Raw genomic sequence first — 25,668 nt, forward strand, 5'->3', positions numbered from 1 at the left:
CAGCATATAATGAATGTTAAGTGTTATGAATATACTCCCATTGTTTAGGAATAAACAATACTTATTGGGAAGCCAGGAATGTTTTAATTATTTTTTACATTTATTCGTTCTGAATAAATGGGTATATCCCCTGAACAGAGTAAGGGGAGTACAAGGATTCAGACGGATGCTAATCCTTTTGTTGATTTCTAATTTGAATCTCCCTCCAGCACGTGTACAAGCCTCTAACCTTTCACAGGACCAGAAGCCTGGTCTCTGCTGGATCACAGCTGATTAGAACTGGTTCTAATCAGTCACCTGACTTACATTCTGCTAAAGCTGAGGGGAGGGGGAGGTACTTTCAACTCTATGGAAACAAAACTTCTTCCACCTTTTCTCACAATTTCCTCCTCTTTTCTTTTATTCAAATTTTTGTTTCCACATCTTTAATATTCCCTTATTCTCTTTCTCATCTGAATTTTTCCCCTTAACCATCACCCCTCTAAGTAAATATGGGAAGGGTTGATCGATGCATTGACAAATCAAGGGGACAGTCCCCTTCATAAATACAGATACAGAGACCCAGAAGAAAACAATAATGTAATTGTCCCTTTAAGATTCAAAAGTCTCTTACCATACAGCTGTCTGGCAGGGAACATCATCAATGAAGTCCTCTGGTCCTTGGTATTTGTTCCAGTCATCTCCAGCATAGCATATTCTTCTTCTTGTCTTCTTGTAGGAACCAGCTTTCTGTCCATTCTCCTACAAAAGTGACCTTAGCACAATTTTAAATTACCATTTCTAATCCTAATAGCCCTGATCATTTTTACAAATTCGAAATTGGAACCCACATCAAAACCCAGTTTCTATATACTCTACGTTAATCCATTGTTAATTTCCTCACTAGGATGATGAGATTTCACTAAGGGATTAATAACAGGCTCCAGTACATAGATAAATACATTAAATAATGAATTTTTAACACAGTACATATGAAATCATACATTTTTATTCATGCCATGTTTCTTTTAAGGCATTTATGAAATAAACCACACGCCATTCTTTTAACATTACTAATTGTAACAAAACTTTAGACAAGCATGATATTAACCAAATAACAAAATAATATTCTCACAAGTCCTTGACCTAGTTGTTTCCATACCATTACCAAGAATTAAAGAACCCTAACTTATGTAGGACCCTATACAGGGCCCCTACAAAGGACCCTAACTTATGCATAAAACTTTTCTTAAACACACAGATAAAATATTAGACAAGACATTGCACATGAGCAATTTAGAATTCGAATTCAGCTTGCTTTCTTATCTCTCTCCACATTCAAAGCTTCTCGGAGTTAGAATAGAGAGAGAGAGAGAGAGAGAATTTTTATTACCCACAAACTTCCAGATCCTTTTTTTCTGGGTCAACCCACTGTTTTCCCAGTTTGCCAGCATTTTTCTGCATGGGCTATGAAGAAAAATGCTAGGAGAAATCCATTCTCCCCAACCTAGGTTAAATATTCTGAGAGCTCTTTTCGCGTTCTCAGGCAAATCTTATTTCTCAACCTAAAACAAACCCAGACATGACAAAGCAGTACTTTAGATCCTGAATCGTTCCTGCCTTGCTCAGGTACCTGACTTACACTGTCTGTGTCCTTTTTAGTTTCACTTTTCCCCTTTACTCATGTTCCTGGGTTCCCAAGGATTCCAGAAAAATACTCCTGGGAAGTTAGAAGTCTGAAGAAGAGAAATTTCCACCTGCAGATACTAGGGCCCACTGGAAGCCAGCGGGGGTGCCTTCTCATTCTCTGGGGTGAAATATTCCTTTTTTTCTGAAGCTATATTTATCCTGATGACAAGGCCCCAAATTATTGTTGTAAATATACTCACGCTGTCTAGGAATAAACAATACTCAGTGGGAAGCCAGGAACATTTTAATTATGTTTTACATTTATTCGTTCCGAATAAATGGGTACATCCCCTGAACAGAGTAAGGGGAGTACAAGGACTCAGATGGACATCAGTCCTTTTATTGATTCCCAATTCAAATCTCCTGCCAGGTTTTTCACTGGCCAGATGCAACTCCCTGACTGCCTAGGTCATGTCTTCCTTACATGGCTCATTTAAGCACGTGTACAAGCCTTTAACCTTTCACCCAAACAGAAGCCTGGTCTTTGCTAGATCACAATTGATTAGAACTGGTTCTAATCAGTCACCTGACTTACATTCTGCTAAAACTGGGGGCAGGGGGAGATATTTTCAACTTTGTGGAAACAAAACTGCTTCCACCATTTTTCGTATTAAACTAAAAAATGCTATTGACTGATTAAACTACTAGCAATAATGGGGAGGGGATCTATATCTGATTTTCAACTGCAATTCCAAATAAACATTCTTTTCTTTGATAAGTGATTTTTTATATTCAGTGTTAGATGTGCTGGAGTTGTTCTTATTGGTAGGGAGATTTAAGAGATTTTAGTACCAAAGCTTTTACCATTGGGAATTTATTTGGTTCTTATAGGTTTTAATTACTTTAAGAGCCCCTTATCAAAATGCATACGATGATTAATGAATAAGATAACACTTTTAAAGACTTACCTTAACAGAGAGAAAGATATTTGAGAGTGATGCCTTTTAGAAATGAGGCTTCAGACTAGGGATAGGAATGCCTGGAGGGTGACCTAAGGTTGTAGGATACAAATCTGGAATGAATTGTAGAGATCATCTAATCATTCCTCCTAACTTCTCTGACCCTCCTAGAGTTCCCAGTTTCTTTTCACTAGATTCCTGAAAAGCAATTAAAATGTTGTTGTTGTATTAGTTCATATTTGACACTTCAAGTTATTGCTTCACTACACTAAAATTTCCTTGGGACACATGAAGTACAGAATATTTCTGCAAAGTGTATATATAATTTGAATATTGATAAGACGGTTATAAATGTAGCTAGAAATGTTATAATTCATACCAGTAATTCTCAAGCATTTTTATACCTGCAGAATCCTTAATTTAAAACAAAATCCAGTAGGAACCCCTCCAATAAAATCTCTCAAAATGATTTACTTTTAAATATATTTACTATGAGTGATACAAACTAAGCTGATGAAAAGAAAACAACAAGAACTGCTGAATATTAAAACTTTATTCAGCTTACTTTCCAAATCACACAAGCACTAGAAGAGTGAACTCCCTTTCATGTTCCATTAAGCTTCACCTTTTCATTTCATACTCAATGTATAGAATGCAACAAAGGATCTAAATAAGAATTAGATCTATTTATCTCAACCAAGAATCTTTCATGGGAGAAGAAGAATACAATATTGGAAACATACTTAGCCTAGGAATAAACAATACTCGTTGGAAAACCAGGAAGGTTTTAATTATATTTTACATTCCTTTGTTCTGAATAAATGGGTACATCCCCTGCACTGAGTATAGGAGGGTACAAGGACTCAGGCAAACGCCAGACCTTTTATTGGCTCCCAATTGAAATCTCCCTCCTGGCTCTCTATTGGCTAGTTGCAATCTCCTGAACTGCCCACGTCATGTGCCCCCTCAAATAGCTCATTAAGCATGCATACAAGCTTCTAATCCCTCACAGATCAGAAGCCTGGTTCTGCTAGATCACAGCTCTGATTAGAACCAGTCACTTCCAGTTTACAATCTGCTACCACTAGCCTGTGGAAACAAAACTCCTCCCACCATTTCTCACATAGAGGATGAGTATCAGGACATGGGAAGTTCACCCTAAGTCAGTACAGAGTTGAAGGAGACCCTTCCCTTGATAGTAGCTCAAAATACAAATCGTATGTGTGTATGTGTATTTTCTGGGTTAGTGAATAGAATACAACATTTGAAATTGGGGCTTCTGGAGAACCTTGAATTTTTGATCATTTACTTATGGGACATGTAATGGGTAGAATATGAAGAAAGGAATGTAGAAAAAAATCAGAATGATGAAGGAGGGTTGAGTTTAGGGGAAAACGTGAAAAGGTAGTACCTGCAAGAGGGGTTTGAAGATTTGAGGCAGCTAAAAGAAGAGCTAATAGTAGGAACCCATTTGTGGCAGCAGAGGAGAAATGAATTATTTTAAAGCAAGATGGGGTTCTTAGCCTTTTCTGTGTCATGGACCTTAGGGGACAGTCTGGTGAATCCTATGGACTCCTTGTGGCAGGTGAAAGATGAATGACTGAGAAAACAAAGGTTCGATCTTCCGAGCATATCAATTTATTAAGCAATGGATGCTGATTGCCCAACAAATCAAGACCTGGCCCCTTCTTCAGCTTAGAGCTATACCCCTGATATAGAGGGAGATAGACTTTTATATGTTAAAAAATAATCAAATAAAGCCAATTAGTTAAAAGGAAATATCACAACATTAGGTAATCTGATTTCTAATTGGATGAAAAATTAGGGACTTTCCAAGTTGGGAGGAGAACAAATAGGTGCAATTCCCTGAATTCAGAAAAGGAGGTATCCCACTCCCTCCAAGTGTCTGTAAATAATCAAAGGAACATGGAAACAATACAGGGCCAGTTTTCAAATAAGACTCATGGGTTGCTTGAGATGTATAATTGTGAGGAAACTCATTTCATCAGTCTTTGGATCTGGCTGAGTTTCTGGTCAGTATAACCTAGGTCCTTGGTTAAGGATATCTAAATAGCAGATAGCGGTGATTCAGCTTCCCAGCCAAGCAGGGGTAGGTTCAAACAATGCAATGAGGTGTTCTCTCAATTCCCATAACTGAGTAAACTTTTTTTCACAAGACAGAATTTAGAGTAGACCCATAATTGAGTAGAAAAGAAACTAAACTAGCACCAGAATTGAGTCACAAAATGGAATCAGTATAGTTCACTCAATTTCCACAATTAACCACTTACTGTCCAAATCCCCTCAATTACCTCATCATTCTCAGAAAAATGTTTTTAAATGTAAAAAGTAAAAAAACACACTACAAAGGAAATTATTTATATTGAAATGCAGTTATTAAGAAAAACAGACCAAAACAAGCTCACAGACCCTGGTTAAGAACTCATGCTGTTGAACAGATAGAGGCAGGTGCTAAAGAATGAAAACTTTAGGAAGTTCTTTTGAACTTAGGTTTCTCAGAAGCTTAGGAGCTTCTGTCTCTGTCTCTATCCTGTCTTTCCAGTTTTCAAAGTATACAAGTATTGCAGGGAGGAGAGGCTTCATAGTTCCTCCTGATAGCCACTTCTTACTTTATGTTCCTAGGTTGTATTGCCAAAATTTAATTTGGGGCTAGAGTAGGGAATCAAATAAGAGGTGGTGTTGGTGCCTTTGTTCCTGTTGATGCACTTAAGCCGGTCCCATGCAACTCAAGTCAATTCTTTGCTTTGTTCAGCCAGCGGCAACTTTGATGAAAGTAACTGTTGGCCCCCTCTGGGATAATTCTCCTGTCTCCCACTTTCACTGGAAGATTGGCTGTCAAGAGGGTGACTGACTACTCACTTCTATTTCTATTCTATTCTAGAGGGAATCATTAGAGATTTTCATTTTCCATTTTTGTCATCCTTGCCAGCCTGATGAATGTAAGGTAGAACTTCAGAGCTACTTTAATTTGCATTTTCAAATTATTAGTGATTTGAAGTATTTTTCATATTGTTGTTAATAATGTAGATTCCTTACTTTGAGAACTGCCTGTTCATTCTCTGACCACTTGGCAATTGTGGAATGGCTCTTATTCTTAAAAATTTGAGTCAGTTATTAATTTATCTTGTAAATGAGATCATCATCAGAGAAATTTGCTGCCAAGATATTTCCCGTTAACTGGTTCTGATTTTAGATGCATTAGTTTTGTTTGTGCAGACCTTTTCAACTTTATGTAATCAAAATTGTTCCTTTTACCCTCTAATCCTCTGCACCTCTTCTTTTCTTAGGAACTTTTTCACATAGAGGAAGGACATTTCTGCCTTGTTCTTCTAATTTGTTTATGATGTGATTTTTTTTTCTGTTTAGGTCACATATCCATTTGGAGCTAATCTTGATGTATGATGTTGGTTTAAATCTGGTTTTTGCCAGACTGCTTTCCAGTTTTTTCAAGAGTTTTTGCCAAATACCAAGTATCCCAGTTCCTAGGGTTTTCAGGTATATTAAACACTAGTCTAATACGTCTGTTTGCTTCTATATGTTATGTACCTAATCTTTTCTATTAATTGACCTCTCTTTAAAATCAGTACCAGATACTTTTAAGTATTACTTCTTTGTAGTATGATTTGATATCTGGTACTGTTAGGCTATTTCCTTTCCATTTTTTTCTTTATTTCCCTTGAGATTCTACACCTTTTGTTTTCCTAGACAACTTAAAATTTTTTCTAATTCTATAAAATAATTTGTTGGGAATTTCATTAGTACAACACTGAATAAGATTTAATTTAGGTATGCTATAAGATTAGGCCTAATGGTCTCAAGACCACTATAACAATCTTCCCTTAAGGAAGGCTGTACCTTATAAAATCTATGCATGGAAACCATTGTTGTAAGATTAGGCATGATGGTCTTGAGGCCATTGTGATGGTTTACCCTTAAGGGAGGTTATAAGCTTACAGAACATACTCATGGAAATATATTCACAGTAGTATTTTTCTAATATTAGTACAGTGGGGTACTCAAGATAATACTTTGTCCATCACCGGCTTTTTTCTCTCTGATATGTAAACCCCTAAAATAATATTTTGTCTGCCACTAGCTTGTTCCCCACCCCCAAATAATATTTTGCCCTGACCCCTGATATGCAAATCAGCCAGCTCCAGGGTGGGGCACCCAAAATTAGAGTATAAGAAGCTGATTGTCAGAAGGGCACTTTGGAGCACACCCTCCCCTCTAGTGGGAGTACAAGGTTCCCACTGGAGCACGCCCTTCCTGCTGAATAGACCTGTGTCTCTGTGCTCCCAAATTTAGTGGTTCTTTTATGAGTCATACTCTTATGTTAGTGTATGTGCCTGAGTTGTATATTGGGTTCTGTTTTCTCTCTGCACTTTCCCCTCCTCCTCATTACTTGCAATAAAACTTTGTGTTAAACTGATTCCCATTGTTTTACATGTTGTTCTTAGCATCTGAACTTCTTAAGGGGTTGTTTTCCCTGACATTTTTGCCTGGTCCATGAGCTTTTCCTTAGATATAAATTGACTACCTGGACAAGGAACTTGTTTATAGCTGCAGCTATGCCGGGGGAACATGGTGCTGTGAGTCCAGTCGTAGAAAGCAGGGATCAATAGAGTATGATGAGTGAAATCTGAAATAACTGAGGAAAAAAAAAGGTTTGAGCTTCTGAGCATATCAGTTTATTAAGTAATGCTTGCCAATTGCATAACAAATCAAGACCAGGAGTCCTCAGCTTGGCATTTGGATGGGGGAGACAGATTTTTATGCATTAAAAGAAAGCAATTAACAGTATATAAACCAGGTTACAAGATTAGTAATCTTATTTCTTTTTGTTATTTATTTAATATTTTTAGTTTTCAGCATTAATTTTCACAAGAATTTGAATTACAGATTTTCTCCCCATTTCCACCCTCCCACCCACTCCAAGATGGCATATGTTCTGGTTGCCCCATTCCCCAGTCATCCCTCCCTTCTGTCATCCCACTCCCCCCCCCCTTTCCCTTTCTTGTAGGGCAAGATAAATTTCTGTGCCCCATTACTTGTATATCTTATTTCCTAGTTGCGTGCAAAAACTTTTTTTTTTGAACATCTGTTTTTAAAACTTCGAGTTCCAAATTCTCTCTCCTCTTCCCTCCGTACCCACCTTCCCTAAGAAGGCAAGCAATTCAACATAGGCCACATGCATATCATTATTTAAAACCCTTCCACAATGCTCAGGTTGTGAAAGACTAACTATATTTTGCTCCTATCTATCCTATCTCCCTTTATTCAATTTTCTCCCTTGACCCTGTCCCTTTTCTAAAGTGTTTGCTTTTGATTACCTCTTCCCCCATCTGCCCTCCCTTCTATCATCCTCCCCTTTTTTTATCTCCTCCCTCCTTCTTTCCTGTGGGGTAAGATGCCCAGTTGAGTGTGTATATTATTCCCTCCTCAGGTCAAATCCAATGAGCGCAAGATTCATTCATGCCTCCTCACCTGCCCCCTCTTCCCTTCCTACAGAACTGCTTTTTCTTGCCACTGTTATGCGAGATAATTTCCCCCATTTTCTCTCCCTTTCTCCCTCTCTCAATATATTCTTCTTTCATCCCTTAATTTGATTTTAGTTTTTTAGACATCATCCTTTCATATTCAACTCACCCTGTGCCCTCTGTCTCTCTATATATGTATATTCCCTTCACCTACCCTAATACTGAGAAAGGTCTCATGAATCATACACATCATCTTTCCAGGTAGGAATGTAAACAAAACAGTTCAACTTTAGTAAGTCCCTTGTGATTTCTCTTTCTTGTTTACCTTTTCATGCTTCTCTTGATTCTTGTGTTTGAAAGTCAAATTTTCTATTCAGCTCTGGTCTTTTCACTGAGAAAGCTTGAAAGTCCTCTATTTTGTTGAAAATCCATATTTTACTTTGGAGCATGATACTTAATTTTGCTGGGTAGGTGATTCTCGGTTTTAAACCTAGCTCCATTGACCTCCAGAATATCATATTGCAAGCCCTTTGATCCCTTAATGTAGAAGCTGCTAGATCTTGTGTTATCCTGATTGTGTTTCCACAATACTCAAATTGTTTCTTTCTGGCTGCTTGCAGTATTTTCTCCTTGATCTGGGAGCTCTGGCATTTGGCGACAATATTCCTAGGAGTTTTCTTTTGGGGATTGTTTTCAGGAGGAGATGGGTGGATTCTTTCAATTTCTAGTTTACCCTCTGGCTCTAGAATATCAGGGCAGTTCTCCTTGATAATTTCTTGAAAGATGATATCTAGGTTCTTTTTTTCATCATGGCTTTCAGGTAGTCCAATAATTTTTAAATTCTCTCTCCTGGATCTGTTTTCCAGGTCAGTGGTTTTTCCAATGAGATATTTGACATTGTCTTCCATTTTTTCATTCCTTTGGTTCTGTTTTATAATATCTTGATTTCTCATCAAGTCACTAGCTTCCACTTGCTCCAGTCTAATTTTTAAGGTAGTATTTTCTTCAGTGGTCTTTTGGACTTCCTTTTCCATTTGGCTAATTCTGCCTTTCAAGGCATTCTTCTCCTCATTGGCTTTTTGGAGCTCTTTTGCCATTTGAGTTAGTCTATTTTTTAAGGTGTTATTTTCTTCAGTATTTTTTTGGGTCTCCTTTAGCAAGTCATTGACTTGTTTTTCATGGTTTTCTCGCATCCTTCTCATTTCTCTTCCCAATTTTTCCTCTACTTCTCTAACTTGCTTTTCCAAATCCTTTTTGAGCTCTTCCATGGCCTGAGACCAGTTCATGTTTTTTTTGGAGGCTTTTGATGTAGGCTCTTTGACTTTGTTGACTTCTTTAGGCTGTATGTTTTGGTCTTCTTTGTCACCAAAGGAAGATTCCAAAGTCTGAGTCTGAGTCTGTTTTCGCTGCCTGGTCATGTTCCCAGCCAACTACTTGACCCTTGAGTTTTTCGTTGAGGTATGACTGCTTCTAGAGTAGAGAGTACTTTGTCCCTAGGTTGAGGGACTGTGCTGTTGTTTTCAGAGTTATTTCTACACAAGCAAGCTTTGCCACACCAGCTCTCCTCCTCCCCCAAGAACCGCCAACCCAGACCGCACTGGGATCTAAGCTGGGTCTGCACTCCTGCTCTGATCTGCCACTTAATTCCTCCCACTGTGGGCCTGGGGCCAGAAGGAACTGCACCTGTAGCTCTGTAAGCAGCCTCAGATCTGCACTACCCCCGCTGCCTCTGGGGCATTGGCCTGAACCAGAAACTCCTTCCACTCTGTCCCAGCAGCTTTTCCCACTGACCTTCTCTGTTGTCTTTGTTGTTTGTGGGTTGAGAAGTCTGGTAACTTCCATGGCTCACTGATTCAGGGCGCTAGGGCCTGTTCCACCCGGCTCCTGTTCTGGTTGGTCCTGGTGGCTCAGGCTGGGCTTTGCTCTGCTTCACTCCCAGCTCCCACTTCCAGCTCCGTGCGATAGACCTTACCCAGCTGCTGTGCAGGTTGTCCTGGGCTGGAGCCTTGCTTCCCTCTGCTATTTCCTGGGTTCTGCAGTTCTAGAATTTGTTCAGTGCTATTTTTATAGGTGTTTGGAGGGACCTGGGGGGGAGCTCACGCAAGTCCCTTCTTTCCAGCCGCCATCTTGGCTTCGCCCTAGTAATCTGATTTCTATTTGGAGGAAAGATTGGGGATTTTCCAAGTTGGGAGGGAGGGAGTGAATAAGTACAATTATCTGAAATCAGGAAAAAAGGTTTCTCACTCTCTCCTAAGAGTCTGCAAATAAGCAAAGTGTGTGAGGTAAGTAAATGAAATGTGAAGACTTCACAGGGAAGATATGTATAAATATATATATATATCTATATCTATACTAAGAAATGTTTAAAAATCAAGAAATAGGGAAGTGGAAAAATTCTGAGGCCATGAGAGTCTGATGACTCAGTCTCTGGGAAAGTTTACCCTGAAACTTTTTGTTCTTTCTTCTGGTTCTGGTTTAAAGATTTGCTCAGTAAGAACAGGGTCATAATGACCTGTTTTTCTCTACTATAAAGAATGGAGAGGGCCTCCCCCTCCCCTATTCCTGTTCTCCTTCATTAGATTTATAGATGTCACCTCAGTTGTAATCATTAACTAAGGGAATGGGAATTGGAGTTTCTGTGCCTCAATTTCCCGGTTCTTTGTCTAGCTTTCGTGCTCAGATTGTAAGCTTTGCCAGTGGCGAGGAGAGTCAGAGGTGGGCGGGAATTCTCTTGTGTTAGATATAATTGTGGGTGCCTAGCCCCTTGTAAAGCGCCTCCCTTGCTGGATTTGTTCTAGTGGGGGATGCCCAGTTCTTGAGAATTGAATAAAATTTTTTTCTGTTCCCACCCTTAGATGGATCCTTATTGACTTTTAATTGGTGAGGGTCTTTTATCCCACGCAAAAGGAACATGGAAACAATAACTGACCAGTATAGGGCCAGTTTCAGATAAAACATTTGGGTTTCTTGAGATGTATAATTGTGAGAAAACTCCTTGCATCAGTCTTTGAATCTGGTTGAGTTATGGGTCAGCGTAACCTAGGTCCTTAGTTAAGAGTCTCTGAGCAGCTGGTAAAGTTCATTCAGCTTTCCAGCCATGCCAGAGGTAGGTTCAAACAGTGCAATAAAGTTTTCTCACAATTCCCATAATTGAATAGAAAACTAACTGAGCTGGTTCCAAAATTGAGTCACAAGATGAAGTCATTGTGGTTCACTCCATTTCCACAATTCTCTCAAGGAGAACCCTTTGTCCTCTCAGAGCAGTCTCCCTTATGCCAGAGAACTGTCACAAAACAAGGTAGTATTGTCCCTTTTTATTATATTGGCTCCTTTTACCCATGAACAATTAACACTCCTTCAGTCATTTAGGTCTGTATGTATTTTCATAAAAGAGCATTTTGTATTTATGTTCATATAATTTTTGTGTGTGTTTTAGGGAATTTATCTTGTCCTGTTGGGTTCTCTTGGTAACATAAAGAAATGCTGATGTTTTATCTGGATTTATTTATATCCTCGACTTTGATAAAATCATTGTTTCATTTATTATTTAGTTGTCTCTCTTGATTTCTTTAAGTAAATAGTCCTGGCTTCTCCAAAACTGTAACTTTGTTTCTTCTTTGCCTGTATGTTTTTGATCAATTTCTTTTTTTTTTTTGTCTCATTGCTATAGCTAGCAAGCATTACATCAAATGGTAGTGCAGATAATGGTAGTCCTTGCTTTACTCATGATCTTATAGTAAATAATCTCTAGTTTATCATTATTACATGTAACATTAGCTCTTTGTTTTAGATAGATATAGCTTACTATATCGAGGAATGGATTGTAGATTCCTTTGTTTTCCTGTGTTGTTTTTTTTTAAACAGAACTGGGTGTTGTAGTTTATTAACAGTTTTTTTCCATATCTATTGATAAAACCATATGATTGTTGTTCTTATTATTAACATAGTCTGTTATGTTTATAGTTTTCCTTATTGAAACAAACTACATTCCTACTACAAATCTGTCCTTGTTATAGCATGCACTCATTTTTATATCTTTCTGGAGATTCTTTGCTAGTATTTAATTTAAAATTTTTGCATTTTTTTCATTAGAAATATTGATCTATTGTTTTCTTTTTCTGCTTCTTTCCTTGACTTAAGTATAAAGCTTATATTTGTGTCGTAGAAGGAATTTGACAGAGTCTCTTCTTTTCCTGTTTTTTAAACTGTTTATTTATTATTAAAATTAATCATTATTTGAATATTTCATGAAATTTGATGATAAGTCTACCAGGTCCTGGGATTTTTTCCTTTGGAATCTTATTTATAACTTGTTCAGTTTTCTTCTTTTTTTTTGAGATTGAGTTATTTAAATTCTCTATATCTTCTTTTGTTAATCTGGATATTTTATATTTTTGTAAATATTTGTCCATCTCATTTATATTGTTAGTTTTACTGCCTTATAATTGGGCAAAATAGTTTCTTGTCATTTTCTTTATCCTTCATTTGTTGTGAATTCTTCTTTTTAGTTTTTGATTCTGGTACTTTGGCAATTAAGAGATCACTGGTACCTTCATATAGAGTAATTTTTGTGGAATGAAGAGGTTGGAAATTGGATTGTAAGGAGTTAAGAAGAGAATGAAAGAGAAAGTGGAGGTGTTGTGGTTTTGCGTGCTGGAACCCCAAAATGTAAGGGTACAGAGTGAGTCTGCCTTGAAATAATTCGACCACTCAAGCCCTCTTTCAGTCAGAGTAGCAAGGTTTTATTATAATACCAGCATGGTGAGCAGATTCCTAGTAAATTTGCAGTTTGGTAAGGGATAAGATTGATACTTACATGCAAGGAAAGACAAGAGGAAGATCTGGATAGGATTAAAGAGTGGCCAGTATCCTGGGGTAGGCCGGGTGCAAGACAGTGAAAGAAGTTAAACGGGCTGGGCTGGGTCAGAGAGCCACTGGGAAAGGACTATTAAAAGGAATATTGAATATCTATGTAGGCTGGGATGGGCCAGGCCAGATACCTCAAGGGAAACACCAGTGTGGGAAAGTTCAGGGGCTTTTAGGGGTCCAGGTCCCATTGCCCCCTTATTGGCATCTATTGTAGATGACCTCAAGGAGTTTAGCTACAAAGGCAGAAGAGATATAGGATGATAGTTGGTGAGGATAGAAGGATCAAGTGAGGATTTTTTGACTATGTGAGAGACATGAGCATATGTGTAAGTAGGAGACATGGGCATATTTGGGGGAGATTGAGGACAGGTGAGTAGGAATGACAGAGAGCACAATCTTTTGGAATAGATGGAATGGAATAGGATCATTTGTGCAGGTAGAGGGATTTGCCTTGGTAAGGAGTAAGATTACCTTTTTGCGTGAGACAAGGGGTGAAGGAGGAGACATTAGTAGAAGGAATGTAAGTAATATGAAATGAGGAAGAAGGGAAAAGAGGGATCTCACAGTGAATAGCCTCTAGTTTTCCTCTACAGTATGAGGTAAGGAAAAGCCATGGAAAGTTTGAGGAGGGATGAAAAGGTATGGAGAGTGGGATAGTGAGTTAATAAGAGGTATTGAAGGTTTGCATAGTAGCAGTGAGGGCCCGGTTGAGATTGTGTTGACATAAATTTGTGGTGGAAGCAGTCAGATAAGTTTCATGATTTTCTCCATCTTTGTTCATTATCATGTGTGCAGAAGCAAATACAGCAGACAGTGGGAGTGATCTATAGCTGAGGCTTGGCAGGGCACAATTGCTGATGTGATAAGGGAGACAAGGACTTAAGAGAAGAATATAGTGTAGAGTTGAACTGGTTCACAAAGGGTCAAGATGAAGAAAAGAAGAGAGAGTGACTACTACAGAGTTGGATGACTTGGGAGAGAACCAAGGAGCTGAGGGATTGGAGATCATGGTGTGGACAGAGTAGGGTTTGGTAAGAGAAGGCAGAGGAAGAGGTGGAAAGCCAACAGATTATGGTCAAATAAGGGGATTTTGGAATTCTTGAACATGGAGGTGGTGGATTTTTGGGTGATGGCAAGGTTAAGTGTACCAAGATGGGGTGGAAGAGTAGGTCATGGGAAGTGAGTAGGTTTAGGAACTGAACAGTTACAGTGTCTGAGGGAGAGTCATTATGTATGTTGAAATCGCCTGGTGTCAGGACAGGAGTTGAGGATGAGAAAAGAAATTATGAGCCAGGTACTAAACTTGTTGAGGATGGAGGGAGAATGACTTGGAAGTCTATAGAGAACAGCTACCAAGATTTTGACTGAGTGGTAGATATAGATAGCATGAATCTCAGAAGAGAGGTTATTGAGTGTTAGAGAGAGGAGGAAATCCTGGAAGTAGAAATGGGGAGCAAGGAGTATTCCAACTCCTCTGCTTCAAACAGTGTGTCAGGGGGAACAAGTGAAGGCGTAACTGTGACTGGAAGGGGTAGCCAGGAAAGCCATGTTATCAGATCTCAGTGTTTTCTAGAAGATGGAAGAGAAAAAGGTTTAAGATGAAAGTAAGTTATTGGAATAGACATTCCAGAGGGCACATTGGAAAGGTTGAGTAGCTTTGATTGAGACTTTGGGATGGGTGGGTTGAGCAGGATAGGAATAAGGAATTAGATGGTAGGTGTGGGAAATAGCATTTGGATGATGACCTATAGAGGTTCAGAATCAATGGGATGTACAAGCTATGACCAGTTGTGAATATGTTAACCACTGAGTGGAAGGTACCACTCTTCTTTCCAGAGGAGGCAGGAGACAAGTGAAGCATGGTATTGAAGGCACATGGTTAGATGGAAGACCCTATTTCATTTCTCCTTTCCCTCAAAGGCTGGTGATTAAGCAGGACATAGTACAGCAAAAGATAGATGTCAAACCTGCATGGCAGGAGTTTGAAGTTTTGGTCCCCACCAACTTTTCTCTTTTTCCTTTGGGGACAGATACAGCAGGAAATAACAGATCTGTTGTCAGAAGGAGGGTTTTCAGAGGGAGTTTCATTCTTCGTTGAGGGTGAATGGAGAGGAATTTGCCTTGTACTGATGCAGATGTTAAGTTGAGCCTAGCCCTTTGCCACTTTTATGAAATTTATCTACATATTAGTTGTGTAATAATGTCCTTGATGAAGATATTAGTAGGAAACTTTTGCAAGCAATATTCTATAATGAATCACATCTTTACCATTTTTTCAATTAACTGAAAGATATGGAGAATATAGTCTCCCACTGTGCTTATTGTTTGTTGATTATTCAAAAGGACTTGATTCAGTAGAGCAGAACACTTCTTTAAAAGCTATCTTCCAATAGGACGTGTCACATCCTTCATTACACCAAAATCATTTTGTATTTTTTGAAAGATAGAACAACAGAGGTAACTCTGTTTAACAACTTCATGATAATAAACATCATGTGAGGCATAAAACAGAAAGATATATCCTTGATAAAAAGTGCTCATCACTGTGATAGAGATTTAGCAAAGGAATCCAAGTTGAAGAAACATTCCCCAGGGGGTGAGGTCCTCAAATTGCTTCCCTTTGAGTTTGATATTTTGCTCTTCGAATCAAGGCTGGGACATTGTAGGGCTTCCTAGAAGACATTCATAACCATTCAAGAGTTTGAAACTTGCCTATTCACATGGATAAGACCAAGTCAGTGAAGAATGTCTGTTGCTTAAATTTTGACATATGATTGGATGGAGAACCTCCAGCACTTGACCATTAATATATTCCTTTGGGACAGATAGTATAAATGTTTATGAAATTGGCCTAGAATTCAACAGGAAGAGAACACTTTGGTTTGCCAATTAATTCTAATACCACATAAATTGTTTGCAAAAATAAAAAAAGAAGATACTCTTCCATTTTCTTTCTATGGTACAAATATAGTCTTAATAACCAAGCCAAGGAGGGACAAAACAGAGAAAGAAAACTACAGATGACTATATTTAATGAATATTGATGCAAAAATTTAAATGACACATTAGCAAGTAGACTAAAACAACATATTAATTAGCTAGTTAGAAAGATTAGAAAGATTTTACATTATGACCAGGTTGAGTTTCTATCAGGAACGAATGGGTGGTTCAATATAAGGAAGACTATATTTTAAACCATGTTAATCATGTGTGTGTGTGTGTGTGTGTGTGTGTGTAAGAGTAAATTATAGTATTAGGATAATTTATGTTGGGAAAAGAAGGATGACAGATGGACAGCATGAGTTCTATGCTGGCACCTTCCCAATGTGAGGAACATTTGAAATTTTCTAGCATTGTTAGGCAGAACTTCTTTGGTGGACTTACTGGAAGACATGGACAAGGGTCACACAGGATGGGTAGGCCTGAGTGGCTCGTAATACACATCATTGGGTACAAATTGATGAAATCAATGATGAAATCATATATCCATGTGGGTATTTTTTTAGTACATAAATATGGAATAAGTAGAGACTTTTAAGTAGTATTTTCTTCTTTCCTCTCTACCCCATGCTTTGACATGATCATCCTGTCCTATCTCTTCTACCTTTCTATTTCCTTTCCCCTGCTCCCTGCCCACCTCCCAAAGAAGGCAGAATTTGGTAATTAAGAGAAAAAGAAAGACTGACTAAATCTTTTTTTCTTTTTTATCGTAGAATCATCAAGTGATTCTGAGAGAATTGAAAGGGAATGAAATAATAACAATGAAAAAGATAAGCAAAATAATAGGGTCTTAATAATGGTGACTTTTATTTATTTATTTTTAAGGAAGAATGAACTGTTTAGATTCTATAGCTAGAGAAAGAATTCCGTTCCAAGTTTTTAGGCCTAGAGATTGCTAGTTCTGTGGTATCTACCATTACTGAGTATCTGTTTGATGATCCACAGTTCTTACTTGTGACCCCTCAAGAACTCTTCCTCCACTCTGCCTGTGATGAGTTCTGTCTTTCGCTAAACCAAAAATTTCTTTGAATGTCCCTTTGCCCAACTGAAGAAATCTTTGCTTTGTTAAGTCAGGGCCACTAGATTTGGTATTTTCCCTTTATAATGATTTTTCTTTTTTCTTTCCAGATCCATCTGAAAGATACATTAAAATGAAGACCTTTGAGGGCTCTTGTGCATTACATCTTTCAGCAAGTAGAGGATTCTTGATGATAACAAAAATCCTTTTAGAAGCTGGGGCAGATGCTAATGAAACTACTTTAGAAGAAACCACTCCACTATTTTTAGGTAATGTAGCCTAACAGAGGCGTAGAAAAAGGAAATGTCTTTTCTACTGCATCTAAGCTTAACTGCTTCTATAATGTCATGTTCTACTTACAGGATGTTTTACTGGCAAATATTTTGGTACCTATTTTTGGTATCTTCTTAGGTTTCTCCTGATTTTCCAGTTCCTGAAAACAGCTACTTTGAATGCCACCTTTAAGTATTTTTTTGAAGTTGGAATACCTATTGTGAATTATAGATACAGTCATTCTTTCTTCTAGCATAGTTTAGTAAGACTAAAGTGCTTAATAAATTCTTATTCATTCATTCAATTATTTATATTTAGTATTTCTTTATATTGAAGTTCTTTGATTACTTCGTTAACTAAACTACATTGGACAGATTTGAAGACAGACGAACTTAATATCTTTAGTATATTAATGAAGTTGTGGTTTAACATTGCTGTCAGAGTATGGTTAACGTACTACTGAAATGCACTGTTGTCTTATTTATGCAGTGCAATATTGTGCTTACCTCTTAAATATTTGAAAAATATTTTTTAGCAATGATGAAATATAGATGCGGAGGCCAGAATGCTTTAATATAGGTAACTCTAAATTGCTTACACTTATGAAAGGAATCAGTGACATAAGTATTCCAAAATACAGATAATTCCAAATTACTTTTACTTATTTCATGATACAGTTTCATTGGCAGCAAATTTAACATGATAATTATGTTTTGCTTAGGTTAGTAAAAAATAATAATTTGTGTTTTTTGAGCACATATTAAATGCTAGCCAGGGAGAGATAACATACTATCTCCACTGAGATAGCATAGCACAGTACAAAGAGCACAGGTCTTGGAGTCAGAGGACTGGAATTCAAATCTTAATTTCACTATTTACAAGCTATGTAACCTTGGGCAAGTTACTTCACTTCATCTGCCTCAGTTTCTTCATTTGTAGAGTACTGATAATAATACTTATATTACCTACTGTATGGGGTTGTTGTAAGGAAAGCATTTCCTAAAGCTTAAAGCTCTTTATAATTGTGAGTGGTAGGTGAGAGATGGAAACTAATTTTTTTTGTTTGTCTAGTAATTTATTTCTTTTATACTTTGAGAATTTGTGATTTCTTAGATGTGGGCCTTTCTTCTGCTGACAGAGATCACAATTCTTTAATGCCTTAGTAGACACTTTCTGTGTGATGACTTGTGGTTGAAAATTAATTACCTTGGAGTAAAACTGGTGATGAGCCTGCTGAACAAAGCTGGGTTAGTTCTCTAACATCAGGCCTGTTCTCAAAGCTTTTCCAACTTAGTCAAGCTGGAGATTATACCCTGCTGACAGCCTTTGAGGACCCAGCATGCTTTGAGGATGCCATGATGAGGCATCAAAATAGGACTTTAGTGGATTATTATTATACTAGTAGGATTATCAAGATGTGGTAATATGTAGATTAGAGAGAGGTAGCTTGGTTCTGAGCATAGTTTTTACTTCTTACTTGACAAGATGTGGTTGAATGAGAACTGAGGTAAGAGTTAAAAAGCCTGGACTCTTGTTCTTGTGCTTCCACAGCAGCAGTGTGGCAGATTTTTAGCAAATCATTTAGCCTTTTTGTGTCCATTTTGATCTCTGTAATGGGCGATAATAATCCTTTCCCCCTTCCATCATGTGGGTAGTCTAAGGAGGAAATAGATGACTTGTATAAAAATGTTTTGGAAATAAAGATGCTCCAAAGTACACATTATTTTCGTTATTAAAGAAAATCTTGGTGTTTCTTCAGGAAATTGATTCTCACCCTCAAGTTATATGCAAAAAACAATTTTGATAAATAGGTGATTCTCACTGAACCCTTTGTGACTTCGTGGAAAAATTCCATGGGAACTGCTCAGCCTACAGCTTTGGCTTTTGATGGATTATTGTGTTCAGTTTTGTTTATTCTAAATCTTTTTCTTTTTTCTGTATGACCTTCAGTTTTAAGAGTAGCAGTAATGTTTTATTTAGTTTAGGGTATTTTGTAAATGGATATCATAGTTTGCTTTTTTCAATATATAATAAATACAACACTAGTCAATCATATTTTACCCCACATGTATATATCCTCTAATATAGCCTTTGGATAGCCTCAAAATACCCCCAAATAACCCCCAAATACCACTGGTTCTCTTTATACTTAGCTATTATGGTATTTTCACAGTTGTTTTTCTATGGAACAATAATGAATTATGGGGTTATTTTTCAAATAGCCTCGAGAGAATATATTTAGCACTTGTATTGTTCAAATTTTTTGTTTTTTTAAAAAATATTATTTATTTAATATTTTTAGTTTTCAGCATTGATTTTCATAAGAGTTTGAATTACAAATTTTCTCCCCATTTCTACCCTGCCCCCCACTCCAAGATGGTGTATATTCTGATTGTCCCATTCCCCAGTCAGCCCTCACTTCTGTCACCCCCTCCCCCTCATCCCCTTTTCCCTTACTTTCTTGTAGGTCAAGATAGATTTCTATGGCCCATTGCCTGTATATCTTATTTCCTAGTTGCATGTAAAAACTTTTTTTTTTTTGAACATCTGCTTTTAAAACTTTGAGTTCTAAATTCTCTCCTCTCTTCCCTCCTCACCCACCCCAAGAAGGCAAGCAATTCGACATAGGCCACAGGTGTATCATTATGCAAAACCCTTCCACAATACGCATGTTGTGAAAGACTAACTATACTTTGCTTCTACCTATCCTATCCCCCTTTATTCAGTTTTCTCCCTTGACCCTGTCCCTTTTCTAAAGTGTTTGCTTTTGATTACCTCTTCCCCCATCTGCCTTCCCTTCTATCGTCCCACCTTTTTTATCTCTTCCCTCCTTCTTTCCTGTGGGGTAAGATACTCAGTTGAGTGTGTATGTTATTCCCTCCTCAGGTCAAATCCGATGAGAGCAAGATTCACTCATTCCCCCTCACCTGCCCCCCTTCCCTCCCGACAGAACTGCCTATTCTTGCCACTGTTATGCGTGATAATTTCCTCCATTTTATCTCTCCCTTTCTCCCTCTCTCAATATATTCTTCTTTCATCCCTTAATTTGATTTTATATTTTTAGATATCATCCCTTCACATTCAACTCACCCTGTGCCCTCTGTCTATATATATGTATATTCCCTTCAGCTACCCTAATACTGAGAAAGGTCTCATGAATCATACACATCATCTTTCCAGGTAGGAATGTAAACAAAACAGTTCAACTTTAGTAAGTCCCTTGTGATTTCTCTTTCTTGTTTACCTTTTCATGCTTCTCTTGATTCTTGTGTTTGAAAGTCAGATTTTCTGTTCAGCTCTGGTCTTTTCACTGAGAAAGCTTGAAAGTCCTCTATTTGATTGAAAGTCCATATTTTACTTTGGAGCATGATAACTCAATTTTGCTGGGTAGGTGATTCTTGATTTTAATCCTAGCTCCATTGACCTCCAGAATATCATATTCCAAGCCCTTCAGTCCCTTAACATAGAAGCTGCTAGATCTTGTGTTATCCTGATTGTGTTTCCACAATACTCAAATTGTTTCTTTCTGGCTGCTTACAGTATTTTCTCCTTGATCTGGGAGCTCTGGAATTTGGCACCAATACTCCTAGGAGTTTTCTTTTTGGGATCTTTTTCAGGAGGAGATGGGTGGATTCTTTCAATTTCTAGTTTACCCTCTGGCTCTAGAATATCAGGGCAGTTCTCCTTGATAATTTCTTGAAAGATGATATCTAGGCTCTTTTTTTCATCATGGCTTTCAGGTAGTCCAGTAATTTTTAAATTCTCTCTCCTGGATCTGTTTTCCAGGTCAGTGGTTTTTCCAATGAGATATTTGACATTGTCTTCCATTTTTTCATTCCTTTGGTTCTGTTTTATAATATCTTGATTTCTCATCAAGTCACTAGCTTCCACTTGTTCCAGTCTGGTTTTTAAGGTAGTATTTTCTTCAGTGGTCTTTTGGACCTCCTTTTCCATTTGGCTAATTCTGCCTTTCAAGGCATTCTTCTCCTCATTGGCTTTTTGGAGCTCTTTTGCCATTTGAGTTAGTCTATTTTTTAAGGTGTTATTTTCTTCAGTATTTTTTGGGTCTCCTTTAGCAAGTCATTGACTTGTTTTTCATGATTTTCTCCCTTCACTCTCATTTCTTTTCCCAATTTTTCCTCTACTTCTCTAACTTGCTTTTCCAAATCCTTTTTGAGCTCTTCCATGGCCTGAGACCAGTTCATATTTTTCTTGGAGGCTTTTGATGTAGGCTCTTTGACTTTGTTGACTTCTTTAGGCTGTATGTTTTGGTCTTCTTTGTCACCAAAGGAAGATTCCAAAGTCTGAGTCTGAGTCTGTTTTTGCTGCCTGGCCATGTTCCCAGCCAACTACTTGACCCTTGAGTTTTTCATTGAGGTATGACTGCTTCTAGAGTAGAGAGTACTTTGTCCCTAGGTTGAGGGACTGTGCTGTTGTTTTCAGAGTTATTTCTACACAGCAAGCTTTGCCACACCAGCTCTCCTCCTCCCCGAAGAACCGCCAACCCAGACCAGGCTCAGATCTAAGCAGGGTCTGCGCTCCTGCTCTGATCCACCATTTAATTCTTCCTGTCAGGTGGGCCTGGGGCAGAAGCAACTGCAGCTGTATTTCTGTAGCTGTACCACCTCTGCTGCCCCTGGAGTGGTGGCCGAACTGTGAACTCCTTTCACTCTGTCTCAGCAGTTTTTCCCACTAACCTTCTCTGTTGTCTTTGTTGTTTGTAGGTTGAGAAGTCTGGTAACTGTCACGGCTCACTGATTCAGCACGCTAGGGCCTGTTCCGCCTGACTCCTGGTCTGATTGGGCCTGGTGCAGCCCACGCTTTGCTCTGCTCCACTGCGCTCCTCTCCCAGCTCCGTGTGCGATAGACCTCACCCAGCGACCATCCTGGCTGTCCTGGGGTAGAGCCCTGCTTCCCTCTGCTATTTTGTGGGTTCTGCAGTTCTAGAATTTGTTCAGAGCCATTTGTTATGGGTATTTGGAGGGTCCTGGGGGAGAGCCGTAGACAAGTCCCTGCTTTCCAGCCACCATCTTGGCTCCGCCCTATTGTTCAATTTTTAACAACCCTCTGACATAGATACTATAGGTATTATGTCTGTTTTATAGATGAGAAAACAGGTGCAGAATTGAAGTGATTTATACTTGGGCATATAGCTAGTTAGTAGAAGTGGGATTCCAAGTTGGGTTTTTTTCTGACACTTAAGTTCAGGCATCACTCTTTTCATTACGTATCATACTGCCTCCCTTCTCTATAATGTTCTGTTTTTCTGCTATATGTATCAATATTTTAATAATAGTTTCTTTTTACCACCAATTAAGTAGCCAGTACATCTTGACTCTAATATCAGAATCTGAAATATGCTGCATGAGGAAATGTTGGTGAAGAAAACAAAGAGGAGAAGAGCCACTGAGCTAGAACAAGCACATAGAAAGTAGATCCATGCTGGAGATTTTGCAATTTTTAGACATTGCAAGATTAATTGTGAAGGTAACTGAAAGAAGAGACAGTAGATTAAGCTTAGAAAATAATCTTAGACCTTATCATTACTTAAAAAAAAAGACTGAGAGAATATCCGTAATTATTTACGTATATACCTTATTTCCCATCTCTTCAGAATTTTGAAAAGAATAATCTATATATACAATTGAAAGCATCCTTGATGAAAATGTAAGAGAGGAGACATGCAGGCTTCCACACATAATATTCTGTAGCAGACTACAAATCTTTACAGTCAAAAGATTACCAAATAATGTAGCATATAGATCCCTCTGTGTTTGTTGTTGGGGAACTATAAAGAAGTATTAGAGTCACTGTATCTAAATGTACTGTAATGGAACTATTCCAGTAATGGATCTCTCATACAGATATCAAATTTATACAGATTATATTTCAAGATGCCTTGAAATATGCAACAACATAAATAAATTTGTTTAGTCACCCAACCTTCTGATAGAATAAAAAGCACTGCATAAAATAGGAACATGTATAGTTACCAAAGGTATTTGCTTCTATTATGGAGGATATTCAATTCATAATCCAGAGGAAAGAAGGATTCTTTATAGGAGATGAGGTCCTCCAGATTTTCTGGTTTGCTAATGAAACTATTGCTGATTGTACAAATCCCTAGAATATTACAAATCCTCCTAAATGAGGTCCATAATCACTCAAATGAGTTTGGTTTAACTACATAGGAAAAAAACGAAGACTACCTAGCTATTATATTAAGACTATGCTATACAATCAGATGTACTACTTGTAAAACTAGTTCATTAACACATATACCTTAGACAGACAGCAAATTGCTAGTGAGCTTGGCTTAGAATTGAACTGGAGGAGAAGTGGTTAAATATTGAGGAAATTGTGCAGTGCTTTTAATGATTGCAAATAAAATGAAATGACCCCAAATGAAATAAAGGCCTCCTCTTTTTAATAATAATCATTCTTCTTGTGATCCTAGATGGTGTGAGTGGCATAACTGACAGACAGCCTGTCTCTTTTGGTATTCACGCAGTCAAGAGAGCTAGAGGAAAGCCTCCAGCATCTTAGGCTGGCCCCCTTTGAAGAAGGATTTATGGGAGAGTGTGGACAAGAGTTGTATAGAATTAACAGAGGTGGATGACTTGTGAGTTGAATTGCTCGGGGGAGTGCCTACAGTGATATCATCACAGATTTACTGAAAAATTGAGGAAACGGTTACCAACCTAGATTATTACATGGATGAAAGGCCTCTGATGCAAGAATCAGAAGATCTTAGTTTCTAAGACTAACTTTAATACTTACTGTGCCCTGAATGAAGGACTGTGGGATTCGAGCTTGAGTTTTTTCTGTCTCTAAGTTCAGCTATCACTCCTTACACTAGCTCCCTTCTCTGTAGTGTTCTGCTTTTCTGCCATATGTAAATATCAATGTTTTTATAATATATCTTTTTTTTTTTTACCACTAATTAGAGTAGTCAGTACATCTTGACTCCAATGTCAGAGTCAATTAGATGAAGTGAGACAATGGCCATCTGGGTGTTCATCTTTATATCACCTCTTCGTCGGGCTTTATGACAACTCTTCAAAGACAATTCTAAGCTAGTAGGAAGACAATTTTTAGCTGTCCCTATGTATATCATTAGAAGTATGTCTGACATATAGGGGTAAGGACTGGACTTGTAATTTCATTTGTATAGGGAACTTCCAGGTGAGGAAACTCCCTCTATCCTTCCCCTGCTCTAGCCAGCCTACTGCTAATGGATTCTCCTTGTTTCTGGGTCTTACCAGGGAATGCTGATTTTCTGAGATCCAACACTGGTTGACTTTTGGTCTCTGCCTTTACTCTGGAACTTCTGAGGAAACCCTATATTCAGCCTGCCTTCTGCCTTTGCTCCTGCATCATCTTGATCCAGGTCTCTTGGCTTGTCTTTCCAGAGTGACCTGAGTCAGCCCCAAATCCTTTGGCTTCTGTTTTCACCACAGGCCTTCTTCACTACTCTAGAGGCTGTTGCCAGACCAGATCTACTTTGAATTGCCAATTCCTGCTTCCCTGTCTGGACTCTTCCAGGGTTGTACTTTGCCTTCTCCTGTGTTTTGTTGGGTGGGCTTTCTGGGTCTCATAAGACTGAACGTCGCCACCTGTCAAAAGGTTGGCATTCAAGGGAGGTCCCAGAACCTCTTTTCCTCAGGGGATATCTTTATAGCCACTGATAGTTTGAACTCATTCTTTAATGGTTAGCGTTCTTCCACCTTGTCATACTTTCCCCATGTCAGTAAGACAGAAACCACTGGCTAATGTAAAAATCACATTCCGTATTCTTGCCCACTCCCTTACTCCTTCCCTCCTGCTGGATGCCTTCGAATTCCCACTCATTTTCTATTCATTCCTTCCATTGTGCTTTCTGGAAAGCCTGTTTCATAGTTAACAAACCTGCTTTTGCTTTTCCTTTTCCTTTTCCTTTCTTACTCCCTCCATCTTCTAGCATTTACTGAAACCTGGCTCTTTCCCGATAATATGGCATCCCTAGTTATGCTTTCCAGCTTCTCTCTCTGGTGGTAGTTGGGGAAATGGAATATGCCTTATTCCTGTTGCCACTTTCACACTCTCCCACCATTTTTCGGTAGCCTCTCCTCCTTGGAGTTTCATTCATTTCACATTTATCAGCCACACAAGATTCTGCTGACTATGATCTACCGACTCCCAGGACATTCTCCTTCCTCCTTCAGTGAGATCAGGGTCTGTCTCACAGTGTTTTTCTCCTTACGCAACTCCTATTCTCATACTGGGAGACTTCAACATGCATATTGATTCATTCTCAGACACTGTAACTTACCATTTACTCAGTCTATTAATTTCCTATGACTTACTCTTCCACCCCCATCACTTGTTAGCATGCTTTCGAGCTTGCCATTACTCTCAAGTGTACCGCTTCCATGTTTATGACTTTTGAAATTTCTCTTAC

General features: G+C 38.3%; 1 protein-coding gene across 6 annotated transcripts in view; it reads left to right on the top strand.

Moving 5' to 3' along the window:
* The window catches only part of ASB3 (ankyrin repeat and SOCS box containing 3), a 138,038-nt gene that overhangs the window by 47,165 nt on the left and 65,205 nt on the right, over positions 1-25,668 (top strand). For all 6 annotated transcript variants that reach the window (XM_036750708.1, XM_036750705.1, XM_036750709.1 and 3 more), the window contains one exon: positions 17,066-17,224. In XM_036750708.1, the coding sequence (XP_036606603.1) occupies positions 17,066-17,224 (159 nt within the window). The remainder of the gene's footprint in view (positions 1-17,065; positions 17,225-25,668) is intronic.

The sequence above is a fragment of the Trichosurus vulpecula genome, chromosome 3, assembly GCF_011100635.1.
Source record: "Trichosurus vulpecula isolate mTriVul1 chromosome 3, mTriVul1.pri, whole genome shotgun sequence".
Taxonomy (NCBI): Eukaryota; Metazoa; Chordata; class Mammalia; order Diprotodontia; family Phalangeridae; genus Trichosurus; species Trichosurus vulpecula.